General features: G+C 36.7%; 2 protein-coding genes across 2 annotated transcripts; one reads left to right on the forward strand and one right to left on the reverse strand.

Annotated features, from left to right (window-relative positions):
* Positions 1-3,945: 3,945 nt before the first annotated feature.
* Positions 3,946-9,628, reverse strand: LOC117295685 (ADP-ribosylation factor-like protein 6-interacting protein 4). Its single transcript, XM_033778399.1, has 6 exons — positions 9,562-9,628; positions 7,842-8,201; positions 7,245-7,306; positions 6,416-6,490; positions 4,730-4,822; positions 3,946-4,509 (listed from the first exon to the last, which is right to left on the reverse strand). The coding sequence occupies exons 1-6, from the start codon at positions 9,623-9,625 to the stop codon at positions 4,459-4,461; spliced, it is 705 nt and encodes a 234-aa protein (XP_033634290.1). The 5' UTR covers positions 9,626-9,628; the 3' UTR covers positions 3,946-4,458.
* A 119-nt stretch (positions 9,629-9,747) lies between these two features.
* LOC117295696 lies at positions 9,748-12,200 on the forward strand. The gene is made up of 3 exons (XM_033778410.1): positions 9,748-9,932; positions 10,265-10,358; positions 10,840-12,200. Exons 1-3 carry the CDS (start codon positions 9,889-9,891, stop codon positions 11,059-11,061), a joined length of 360 nt encoding a protein of 119 aa, XP_033634301.1. The 5' UTR covers positions 9,748-9,888; the 3' UTR covers positions 11,062-12,200.
* The last annotated feature ends 695 nt before the right edge of the window (positions 12,201-12,895 follow it).

Here is a 12,895-nt window from a genome sequence, read left to right on the forward strand (position 1 = left end):
TATTATTATTATTATTATTAACTTATTTTCCTCTAAACTGTTGCCTTGGAATGATTTACAGGAAAGTGCACTTAACAAACGCTGTATTAATTTTATGGTTAAAAAGCATTGTTTAAAAATCTTCAGTTTAGTTCTTAACAGCATTTTCAGCAAAGTGCAGTTTAATTATATCCATACTTGTGTACCTGTTATCTGGTATTGTTAAAGGTTTTAAACTATTATAAATTAAGTTATCATAGTTTTTCATTTAGTTGCAATTCTTCTTATTGCGAGGATTGCAGAACACAATGTAAAACTGTTTTATCCAGTCTTTTTCTGTTGACTCGCTTGCTACAAAGTTTATTGTGTAGCTGTGGCGGAATTGTTTGTGCACAGAAACAAATATTCCCAATACTCCTATGTTCAACAACTGGGCCCAGTTTCATAGAGGTGCTTAAAGCCATTATACACTTTCGGTAAACAGTATTGTCCAAGTCCCACACTTCGTGTATCACAACTTATATATAAAATAACAATCCTGTGGAAATTTAGGCTCAATCGGACATCGGAGTCGGGAGAAAATAACGGGAAAACCCACTCCTGTTTTTGCGCGTTTCGCGGTGTCATGAAATGTGTTTATAACAAATCCGTAATTCTCATTAACGAGAATTTATATTGTTTTACCGTTTTCTCAAAAAGTAAAGCATTTCATGGACTAATATTTCAAGAGAAGTCTTTCACCATTACCTTCTGTAAACCCTGTAAATTATTTGTAAATCTGTGAACTTTTTTTTTTTTTCTGTACCGAAAGGGTCTAATGGCTTAAAGCACAACAAGTAGCTTAGCCCAACACAATTATGCTTACTACAATATGTTTACCAGCCAAAGTGGCATTTCTCCTGTACAATATATGACTGATATCCTGCTCATTTGTGTATAGCAGAAGATTTTAAAGCAAAATTTTCTGCTTAAGCCTGCTGGTAACTACCTCATTTTATGTTGTAATATTGCAATGTTAAGTTGTAATATTGCAATGTTAAGTTGTTATATAGCAAAATATTTGACATTAAAATCAACCTTGCAATGTAAGCTTTCTTAATTGTGTTGACTTTGAGCCACCGAGTGGCTCACAGGACGCGGTAGTGAAAGAATTAAATTATAAGTATTAACAAAAACATCCAATTTGAAACACATGTGCTATGGTCTCTGTAAGACACTGCTGGTGCTTGTGCATTGGTTATGCATTTTTCATATTTTGTCTTCATGTTTTTTTCCACAAAATGCTTCTGGGAAGCAATTTTTGTAGGGTATGATTGAGGTTTTGTACATGTATGTTTCTATAATCGTTTCAGGGACCGTAGTGAGACAAATTTTGGCAGATAGTTCAAACAGAAAATATATAATTATAACAAACTACAAAGTGTACCTTTTTGCTGCATCAAAGGGCATGTACACACGAGTTTTACAGACTCATCCATTGTATTGAACATAGTAACACTCCTGCATTTAACTTTTTTCTCACTTTGGCATCGATCAGTAGTTATTAAATCATGGATCAGAGTAGAAATAACAACGTATGTAGATGTATACCCCTTGCACAATACAAACTGCACCTCCACACAGTAATGCATGTACAATTTGCCGTTTAAGGAGTTGATTCCTTTGCATTCATTTTGCCTAACAAAATGGCAGACTTGATATAGGCAGGTGCAAGTGAAATGGGTCATTAAAGCCTTTTCACTGAAAACACCTTACCATAGAATTTTTATGTGCAAGACCGTCGTCTGAGAAGGCTCATGTAGGTACAAGTTAATACAAACATATAAGATTTAACCAACAAGATTAAATAATTCTAGCACCCTGAAAATTAAGAGAAGTTATGCATACATTGTATAAGGCAAAGAAAGTGTGCATTGCTGTGATGATTAACGTACATTGTACAGTGTCATGAAATACATTGTGTAACATTTGTGCAGGTTAAAAGCTATGCAAAATAAAAACTAAAACAAAGAAACCTGTTTCAATTGTACATCTGTAAATAATTGTACATCGATTGATGCTCTATTTATTTGTATTCAAGTTTAGTCTATACAAGAAGTAATGTACAAGTAATCCTTTTTACTGAAAAGTGGGGAAAGAGCTACATACAAGTATAAATGAGGCATACTTGTAGGTTTTTTTAAAGTTTAATTCTAGAAAAACTAAAACAAGACTATACAAGACCTCCATTAAAAAATTCCTTAACATTAGGATAATCCATGCTAAACTTTTGATTATAGTAAATGATTTTGCTCTATCCAAATCCCTCAACCAAAGGTGCTTGGGTAAGCTGATGTAAGAGATTTTAAATTTGCATCAGGGATAAAAGTACAGTTTCGCTATTCCTATTGGTGGAGAGCGCGTCACGTGGGTGTGTATAAACCTTTTGTTTATGACCAGTAAAAAGTGTTGAAACATGGGCGTGACACACGAGCTTGCACCTGTTTATATAAGACAGTTTCTTCATTCCTATTGGTCGAGAGCAACGGCTGAAACAGTTGTGCCACATCACGTGATACGCGCAACGCGCACAGCATTCCTTTATAAGAAGTTGTTTACCCAAGGGCGACAAAGGGCTTTACCATTTCATAGCTGGAGGGGTGTTGTGTTGAAAGAAATCATTGAACAATTATAATTTTTGCATTTATTTTACTTTTTGACCAAAACGTGTTGATGTTTTTGACCAAAAAGGTATTTATGAATGGGAATCAAAGTGTGTTGAATCAGTTTTCAACTAGTGGTTTAAACCCGCCGAGGCCTGGTCTTGATAATTTACCTCGACTTCGTCTCGGTAAAACTATCAAGAACCAGGCCTCGTTGGATTAAACCACTAGTTGAAAACCTCTTCACCACACATTGATTCCCTTAGTAATTTTGGTTTTACCCAATGTGTGTTGGCACTGTATAAACAGTACTTTCCCGAGTTCTGCAAACAAAATCACAGGCATTACACGGGTGGGATTTTGAACCCAAGACCTTTGCAATTCTAGAGCAGTGTCTTACCAACTAGACCATCGAGATTGCCCGATAGCTAGAGGCAGTTGGAATCCTATCTGTTAGCAGCTGGTACTGCTATGATGGGCACCTCTTGCTGTTCATGAATTATTTGACCTCTATCAATAATAATGTAGCTCTAGGGTGTAGTTCCATTCCAAATAATTATGTTGTAATTTGTTTACATTTTACTAAAATTATTGCTTGATCACAACATTAATAATTCACCTTAATAGTTTATTCTTCTGGCAACTTTGGTTTAAAAAGAGGGCTACATTATCACATCGTGTGTAAAGTACATTGAGCCTATCAATCCCATCATACTTCACTACATCCTGAACAAGAATGTGTACAAGCTTATCATCCCATCGAAGTGGTCTTAAAATGAGACCAGTGGTGGCAAAGCGAAATAAATAATGAGATCTCCCGATAACCATGTTCACCATGGGTCCTAAATATTTTGAGCCCAAAGGGGTTTCCATAAGAAAAAGATGATGTCGATAGTTTATAGGAGAAAAATTTTCAGAATTGTCTTGATCACATTGTTCAAAACTTAAAGCCATTTGAGCCCTTTACTGGACTCTTCAGAACAAACTAGCTAGTAGACCTCTATCATGCCTCCTCTATCTTGTTCTTGTTCCTCGTATCGGATTACAATAATGACCGTAATAATCATTTGGGGAATAGGAACCAGACCATTTGGTTCTTCCACCCTCGGTTTGGTAACATTGATGTCAATGGCAGAAATTCAAGATGGCTGCACCATGATAAAGGTATATTGTGTGCTTTCGCTAAATGACCATCCTCCTACTAGGTGTTGGAATAAACAACACGGGACATGAGAACTGTTACAAGGGGAAAACTATGCAGCCTGATAGTAATGGTTCACAGTATGTCACTTATAGTTTACTGCATACCAGTGATATTGCTCTTCCTTCCTCCATGCTATTAACAGGTATTCAACTAGTAAAACAAAAAGTTGCCTGGTACAGCAAGTCTTTGTTCAGTTATCAATGGCTACCATCAATGGCTTACATCCGAAAACCCAAAATGAGGCAATCAGCTGACCAGCTGAAAAAATGTTGGCCTTTATACGGCATCATCAATGTTATAAGAAGAGGTTTTGCAAGATGGAACTGTGTCATTATCACGCTAGATTATACGTTTTGTTGAAAAGTGAGATAATCAATTTGTGGGAGACACAATTAAAAAACGTCACTAAAAAGCTGTATTTCGAGACTGGAAAAGATAGTCTGTCAAGACTGGAACATTTGAAACAATAACTAAGGAGTTCAAAGGTGACAAACAGTTTCGCGCAAACCAGTACGTTTTTTGTGCGCAACTTGAAGATACCTGTCAGACAGAAGTTGACCTGGTAGAATCTAGTTGGATACCTACAGTGCACTCACAACCTTCATTCACAACTCTAACACAATATCCCTTGCGTCACATCGTGGAATTCAGAAAGTTCAGCAGGTCTTGTCTGTTAAGGTCACGCTGGAATTTAATCACAATTTAAAAATTTAATTATCCCACTCCAAATAATTAATTCAATTCAACTCAGTTTATGGTCCTACCATGGAGGAAAATGTCCTCGCATACAAGTACTTTACACACAAAATTGCACACAAACAAAAATATACTGATTATAAATGAGATAAATTTTTGATGTAATTCTTGCAGACCTTTCGTAACATTATAAGCCTGACTTCCTCACCTCTTTGTCCTTGCTGGTTTTTTTCACTTTCATCTGGATCTTCTTGCCCGAGATGATGCTTCGCTTTTCCTCTTTAGTTTTCTCCTTAATAAACTGAAAGATAAATGTAAACATGAGTTTCAAACATCCTTATGTTTCCCTCCTCACCATCTCAAATAATTAGATTTCATTTTAATATTAATGTCCATCTATCTTATGCTTACATCTATCTTATATTTACTATCTTATATTTACTTTAAATATATACATTTGTTAATTACAGAAGAGTATATTCACTGATGGTTTGTTCAAATTTTAATAAACATTGTAATTCAGTTTCAAAGAATTAACATCCAAATACTAAATACTGTATTTAATTTACATATATCTTTTGTTGGATATACTATTTAGTAAATATATTTACATATATCTTTTGATTGATATATTATATGGGTTACAATTGTATTGAAGCGTCAGTGCAACAATGTCGTATCTTGATTGTGCAACGTCGTATCTCACACAAAAAACGCTCTGTGCAAAAACATTGTTTCTCGGCATTGGTGCGTATATCAAAGTTTTAAGCCAAATACAATATTTTTTCACACTTTCAAACTTGGGTGTAAAGAAATGCTATTGTAGGAGATTCAATGTTGTTGTACTGATACACAATATTGAATGTCAGTCAGTTGAGTCAGAGATTTGTTCCTCTGCAGAAGTAAAAAGCTTGGGAATGATTACTTATGGTTTATTAAAATACTGCAATACAGTGGCTAAAAGCCGAAATGTACAGGTTACAAAAAAACAGTCAGGAAATCATTTACATATATTACATAAAAAGAATGAAATATCAAATAGTTGTTAAAAGAAACATATCAACACATGCAAACAATTCAAATACATTGATTAGCTTGCAAGCAAAGAGAGGGGAAGAAATCAAGTTATTATTCAATAATAAGTAATAGAAATATGCAAGTATTTACATAGCATCTTTAAAATGGTTAAAAACAACATCACAAAGCACTGTACACGCAAAAAACAAAATGGTCGTACTAAAACAGTTTTATACAATAAAAGTCAAATATAAAAGAAACAATAAAATGACAATTGGGTAAACATTACATGTACATGTCAATTAAAAGTGCATTATGTGAGCAATTACACATCAAAACATGAGATTCAGCAATAAATGTTTATGAAGGAAATGCAAATTTCAAAAAGAAAGAATCGCTCAATTTGATAAATTACCAGCCGTCGATTTCACCAAACTATTTCTAACTCAGGATTAATCTTAGGACGAGTTCAGTTCCGTATTCATAGACATTAGTACGCATTGAACCCATGCTAAGTTAGGACATAGGATTAATCCTAGCCTTACGTGAAATCGGCTGCAAGAAACCATACCTTATAGTAGATGTTAAACTTGCATATGGGATAAAGAATATTAATTTCTTAAAGAAAATTAATATTCTTTATCCCCGATATCGCTGCGGTACCCGCTGCCAAAACATAGGATTCGAACTGCCTCTAGCTACCGGGCAACCTCGGTAGTCTAGTTGGTAAGACACTGCTCTAAATGCAAGGGTCGTGAGTTCGAATCCCACCTGAGTAACATGCCTGTGATATTTTTTCACAGAACTCGGGAAAGTACTGAGTATACAGTGCTTACACACATCGGTGTATGGGTAAAAACCAAAATATAAACCATACCTTGGAAAGTTGAATAGGCCCTGACGGCTTTTCCTCAGTCTTCTTCTTTTTACTCTTTGACTTCCTTTTGTGATTCTTCAAGAAATGAGAAAGACAAACATGATCAATCACTGACCCACCTACACTTTGACCATCCAGCACATTAGGCCTTTTCACACTATCGACCTTCTATCTGGTCGAACCTTATCCGGATAGGGTCCGTGTTGGTTTGGTAAAATTTCAACACGGATACAAACAGCTTCACTTTCACACTAGCTCTGCAGGAAATCAGCTTTTTGGTTACATGTGTAACTTTCAATCCGGATATTATCCTACCGTTTCACACTGCAAAATCTTACACGGATCGAAGCTACTTTTTATGTACGCATCGCCTTTTGTACGCGCTGGACAACAGTAGTGTGCGCAGATGGCGCCACGCACACTCAACACGGATCGAAAATTAACCCGGAGGTGTTCACACTACGGTTTTAGAGATTTATAAACCCACCTCCCGGGCAGGGTTGGTTTCGACACGGATAAAGTGCCATATCTAGATCGACACCGTGTTGAAAAGTTGTAGTGTGAAAAGGTCAGTGCACATTATCCGTTTGTATCCGTGTCCAACACAGAGATATTTTGTAGTGTGAAAAGGCCTTATATTTACATGGTTCACAAGGATAGATGCATTAAATGCAGTATACAAAATGATACCATGAATGATTTGGTAAAGACACCTACACAACACATACAGTTTTGTGTACAATTGTTACAATATTAATGATACTGCAATAGGAAGGCACATTGTGAGGAAACTCCTTGGACAAGAATTTAACTATTCTAGGATGCATACCTTGTGCCTCTTTTTGGATTTGGACTCCTTCCGCCGCTTCTTTTTTTTATGTTTCTTTCTCTCTATAGGATTAGGATACAAAGATCAAATTAAGATTATACTTCTGTAATTATTTGAAAGTATTAAAAAAGTTTAACAGCATGTTTAATTGTGTAAAGTTAGAAACAGGTAAGTAAATAAACAAATGAAACATCACACTAACAGAGCATCTGCCCATAAAAAAAAGACAAATTTAAAACTTTTAAAAACACTTTTAAGAATACACTTTACAGTTTTGAAATTTAATTCCAAAAATAAGTGAATAAACCTGGGGAGAAACAAAACAAAACAGATTTTACACTTTGTTTTACCATCAAGTATACCATGTACAGTTGATTCTTATCTTAAAGCAAAGTCTGATCGTCTCAAGAAACATGCCAATAGTAGGAGGAATATTCATTTTGGTTTTACCCATATACACCGATGTTTGTTAGCACTGTTACAGTTGCCTCAGGAGCCTGTAAACTCAGTACATTCCCAAAGTTGTGAGAAAAAATCACAGGCCTTGCTACTTGGGTTGGATTTGAACCCACGACCTTTGCAATTTAACTAACGTACCTCTACTTGATGAACTGGAACTACTTGAGGATGAAGAAGAGTCATGACTTGAGGAGGATGACGAGGAGGCTGAGGAGGAGGAACTGGAGGATGAATGACGTCTTTTATGTTTCTTCCGATGTCTGTCCCTCCCCCTGCCCGATGACGATAAGCTGCTGCTGCTTGGAGATCGACTTCTTCGTCGTCTCTGGCTGTGAGATGATTCGTCACGTCTAGTTCTAGATTGAGAAGGCTCAGGGTTGCGCTTTATTCTGACATGGTCCCGGTTCCGGTCAACTCTGCTGCTGTGTGAACGTGAGGAAACTGAAGATGAAGAACTTGAATGCCTCCTTCGGCGTGACTCCCTCTTGGGTGATGAACCTGCTCAGACAAATTGAATAACCGTTATTATTCCAGTTACTTAGTATAGAAATAAATATATAACTAGCATTTTTAATAACTCTTGATATAAATAATGTATTTTCTCTTCACTTTTTCATATCTACTGCATGAATATGATATTTCTTAAAAAATACTTCATCAAGCACATTAGTCATAATTGTTCATGACTTTCACAGTTTATTTGCTTTGCAGTGTGCCAAGATATACATGTAGTTGCAATAACGTAACCCCTCTCGCCCCTCCTCTAGTTATACAAGGCCAGGTTATTGGACCTAGAAACGGAACCAGCTAGGACGCGGCCAGGACATTCCATTGTGTAGCGTGCACCTTCCGTGCAACACTTCCCTCCAACCTGAAAAAGGGGGACATTGACAAAGGGTAGTGGAATCACAGTTGTGATAACGTAACCCTCCTCCGACCCCGGGGACGGCGAAGCCTCGCCATCGGGATGGATGAGGGTTACGTTATCGCAACTAGTGCAATGCAAGCTCTAAATACCCCCATATCTCCACTCTTATCATCTTAAAACTACACAAGTCACAAGGTAAGGTTCAGTCTGCTATCGTTCATCATGTTCCTGCATGGGAGACGTTATACTCATCGTTTGTTGAGATTGATACTAATTTCTAAATGAATTGGTAGCAGAATAAACTGCTAAAATTCTAGGACTAGAGGAGTACCCCCAGGCCTACTTCTAGAAACTATAAGGCTCCCCTGTGAGCCTTATAGGGGTCACATATTTAGGGCTTTTTTAACGCTACACGTTTTTCAAATCAGCGTTTGATGGGTGAAAGTTTTGCGACCGTAGGCCAGCCAGAACTGAAGTTTCCTGTGTACTGTACACCTAAAGCATTCCCCATCCTACTCAATATACTTTCATAATGCTTGTATTTCCCTTTTGTTGAGTTACGTTCAATAATTTCTTCACAAAAAGCAATTTTTTACTCGGTACTCACTTTTTTTTCCTGCCGCATCGCACGACTAGTTTTCAACTAGTGGTTTAAACCTGCCGAGGCCTGGTTCTTGATAATTTATCTTGACTTCGTCTCGGTAAAATTATCAAGAACCAGGCCTCGCTGGGATTATAAACCACTAGTTGAAAACCTCTTCACCACACATTGATTCCCTTCCTTAATATTATAGTTATTGATTTTTTATTTTTGTTAAAAATTTTAGGGCTTATTTTATTATGCCTCCTCCAATCCTCCATGCCCCCACTAGGCATGACAAACCTATACATGCAAAAAGCAATTTGCAACCTATAATATTAATCCGAGCCAAGTGTTAATGGCAAAAACTACAAGTAGATGGTTTTAAAACAAAACTTTTACATAGTTACCTCTCTCACCACCCATTGCTTCGTTTGATGATTTCACGAGAGAGCAGCAACATTTTAACAACATGGACGTGAGCCCTCTACTGACAAACGTGTGTCCAACCCCTTCGTCGATAAACGTCTCAGCGTAGTGGAAGACTAGCAGAGTGCTGCGCGTCCAGATTTGACCTTTACCTTCGTCATGGCAACTGCCTGACGCGCTGCTATATCATGCAGCATGCTCCAACCACCAATCTTCTCATATCCGACACAATCAGCTGACACATCAACAACACACCACACATAGAGGAAGCTACAGTACAGAAGCATTTTCCGTTTGATTCCTTAGACATGACTGACCAAAATCGAGCACAACAGAATAGGAAAAATATGAGGTAAAGCTAGATAATTATTAATCATTTTTAATGGTTTAATAAGATTAAGACTAAGACTGTAAGAGTAGACTTATCATATCAGATCAAAATCGAAAGTCAAAGTGGAAAGAATTCTGTATCCTCATCCTGCCAATCCTTCTTCACAATTTTTTTCGAAAGGAATATATCTTTATTGATCTGTGTGACTGTGACTTTTTTAACTTAAAGTTACTCATTGGTTAAATATTAAGGTCGAAATTGATGTACAACATTGACAACAACAGCATATTTTATTTATAACTTGTTCCTTTCAGTTTCACAGTGTAATGTCTTTTGTTTTTTATTTTTTGCAGTATTCCTGAATTCTCCAAGCTTCATCCGGTCATCCCAAGAAGATACGTACCAGAATGGACAAACGACATGAGAAACAGAGAATTGATCATCAAGGTATACAATTTCATTACCTGTCTAAAAATAAATCTCATCACTCTGCAATCCTCTTTTGTTTGTTTGTTTGTTTATTGAATGCCAGTCAACTCACCCCCAGCAAAGTCGCCCACTACAAAGTTGCCTACTATAAAGTCGCCCCTAACTAAGCAAAGTCGCCCCCTAACTTACAAATTTGCCCCTCTCAAATTCACCCCCTGACAGTGTCATTGTTGTTGCAAGAAAAGAAAAATTGAAAGGAAAAATAGAATTGGATTGGTTTGTGCGCTTTTAGGTGATTGAGATAAAGGCTTCATGTCTGAAGTCTTTCTCAGATTCCTAATTTTCTGGTGGAAATCAAATTGCCTTTCTCTAAAACAATGACTGTCGTTTCTCTCAATGTTTTATGCTATCAACAGCTCTTACTGTATGGTCATTAACTAGTTGAGAAATTACTAAGACACTGCCTTTATATCTGATAAGTTCAAACTTGTCTTTCCAGAACTGTGAAGTCAGTGGAATAATTCCAAAGGGTCCTCACGATGAGAGCCTTTTCTTAGACAAGAGAGAGAGGATGAATGAAGTAGAGCCACGTCAACGTTGTGAATCCAAACGACCAGCTCTGGATCGCTACACTGCCCTCAGACCAGAGTTCCACACCACACAGTCCAAGTACCAAAGTAGTCTCATGTTCAGAAGGGACGATTTTAACGAGACGCAGTAGTTTATTTGAAGAACAAGAAGCTTTGCATGGTCTGGAAAATAAATAAAGAGTAAACTTGCGGTTACAACCACAAAAGAGATTTAATACATGGTTGTACCCGCAAGTTTACTATTTATTATTTATTTATATTTACTTCTTAAGAACTAGCGTGTTTGGTAATACCATGTTATTTAACATGCCAATTGATCTTTTAAAAGCTTTGCACTCAATCATGGAATTTTGTTATTTTATTACACGTTTTGTACAAACTAACTATATTTTTCTGCCCATGAGTACACCTTCCAAAGAGATAGAGATTTTCAACTTGTTACAAGAATTAATGCAGCTTAAGCCTAGTTCACAGGCTGAATCTAATTCAAAAATAATTTATCATGACGTCAGTTGAGTAGGGTGCCTGCGAAGGCTGTTCGCTGGCCAATCTTACAGATTTGTGTTTCCATTGTTCATCATTGGTTTACCCCCCCCCAAGGTGGCAGCTGGATGACGTCAATTCATAAAGTCTGTGTGGACTAAAATGAACTCATTGGGAATAATTTGACCCCCTATTCTGGGATAAAGCAACCCAGTGAATCCTAAATGTTACTGTCCAACTAACTTATGTCAATCTCGGATGGTAAAGAACCCATTCTCCTGGGTGATAGTTGTGGAGAATTGTATTTCCTCTGACCAAATATCTCTTCAGAGAGAAATTCACCGTGCTGATCATAACTGAAAGTGCAGATGTCAACAAGCTCTTCACACAGATGGTTTCACAAAATGGCCGCAAGTTTTGTGTTTGGATGTTGTTCTTAAAGACAAGAATCACCGTCAAAAAGTAACAATCAATTGTTTTATCATAGAGTAAAAAAGACAAGGACCACTTTTGAATTATTATTTTTTTTTTCGATGAAGGAAAGTTTATTCTCATACCATTCATTTTTAATCCTCTTAAATGCAGGTTTGGACAACCAACCACTATGTAAACTTCCGTAAAACTAATTTGTAAATATCAAGTAACCGCATGTACATGTTATTCTAATCTAATTTGATTTTTTGTTAATTTGACTTAGTTTTAATTGTTACACTTCACGTTGTTTATGAAGTTTATTTTGTTAGCTTTGCAAACGATAAGAATAAACTGAATTGTATTTACAATAAGACATCATGTGCTTATTACATGCCTCCAAAAAGTCAATGGGGAAAACAAATCAAAAAAAACTTTTACCGTGTTAATATATTTTGTACACCCCTATCATACATTTATTATACATAAAATCCATACATTGACTGGTACTGCAGGCACTAGTGGAAGTGAATGCACTTGATTATCTGAGAATGACATAAAAGACATGTGTGGCTCAATATTGGGGTTTGGTGTTACCCTCTCCTATTATTGCATCTTCATTGGGAATTACTTACAGCCATTTCAGTCGGGCGCTCCAGAGTCCGGCTGAACCAAATAAAATAAATTAAAGGCAGTGGACACTATTGGTAATTACTCAAATTAATTATTAGCATAAAACCTTTCTTGGTGACGAGTAATGGGGAGAGGTTGATGGTATAAAACATTGTGAGAAACGGCTCCCTCTGAAGTGCCATAGTTTTCGAATTTGATTTCGAGAACTTGAGGTCTCGAAATCAACCATCTAAACGCACACAACTTCGTGTGACAAGGGTGTTTTTTTCTTTCATTATTATCTCGCAAATTCGATGACCGATTGAGCTTAAACTTTCACAGGTTTGTTTTTATATGCATATGTTGAGATACACCAACTGTGAAGGCTAGTCTTTCTGATTGGCTTGTCAATTACCAATAGTGTCCACTGCCTTTAAGAGCAACTCCAGGTCAACACAA

This window comes from Asterias rubens, chromosome 1, assembly GCF_902459465.1.
Source record: "Asterias rubens chromosome 1, eAstRub1.3, whole genome shotgun sequence".
In the NCBI taxonomy this organism is placed as follows: domain Eukaryota; kingdom Metazoa; phylum Echinodermata; class Asteroidea; order Forcipulatida; family Asteriidae; genus Asterias; species Asterias rubens.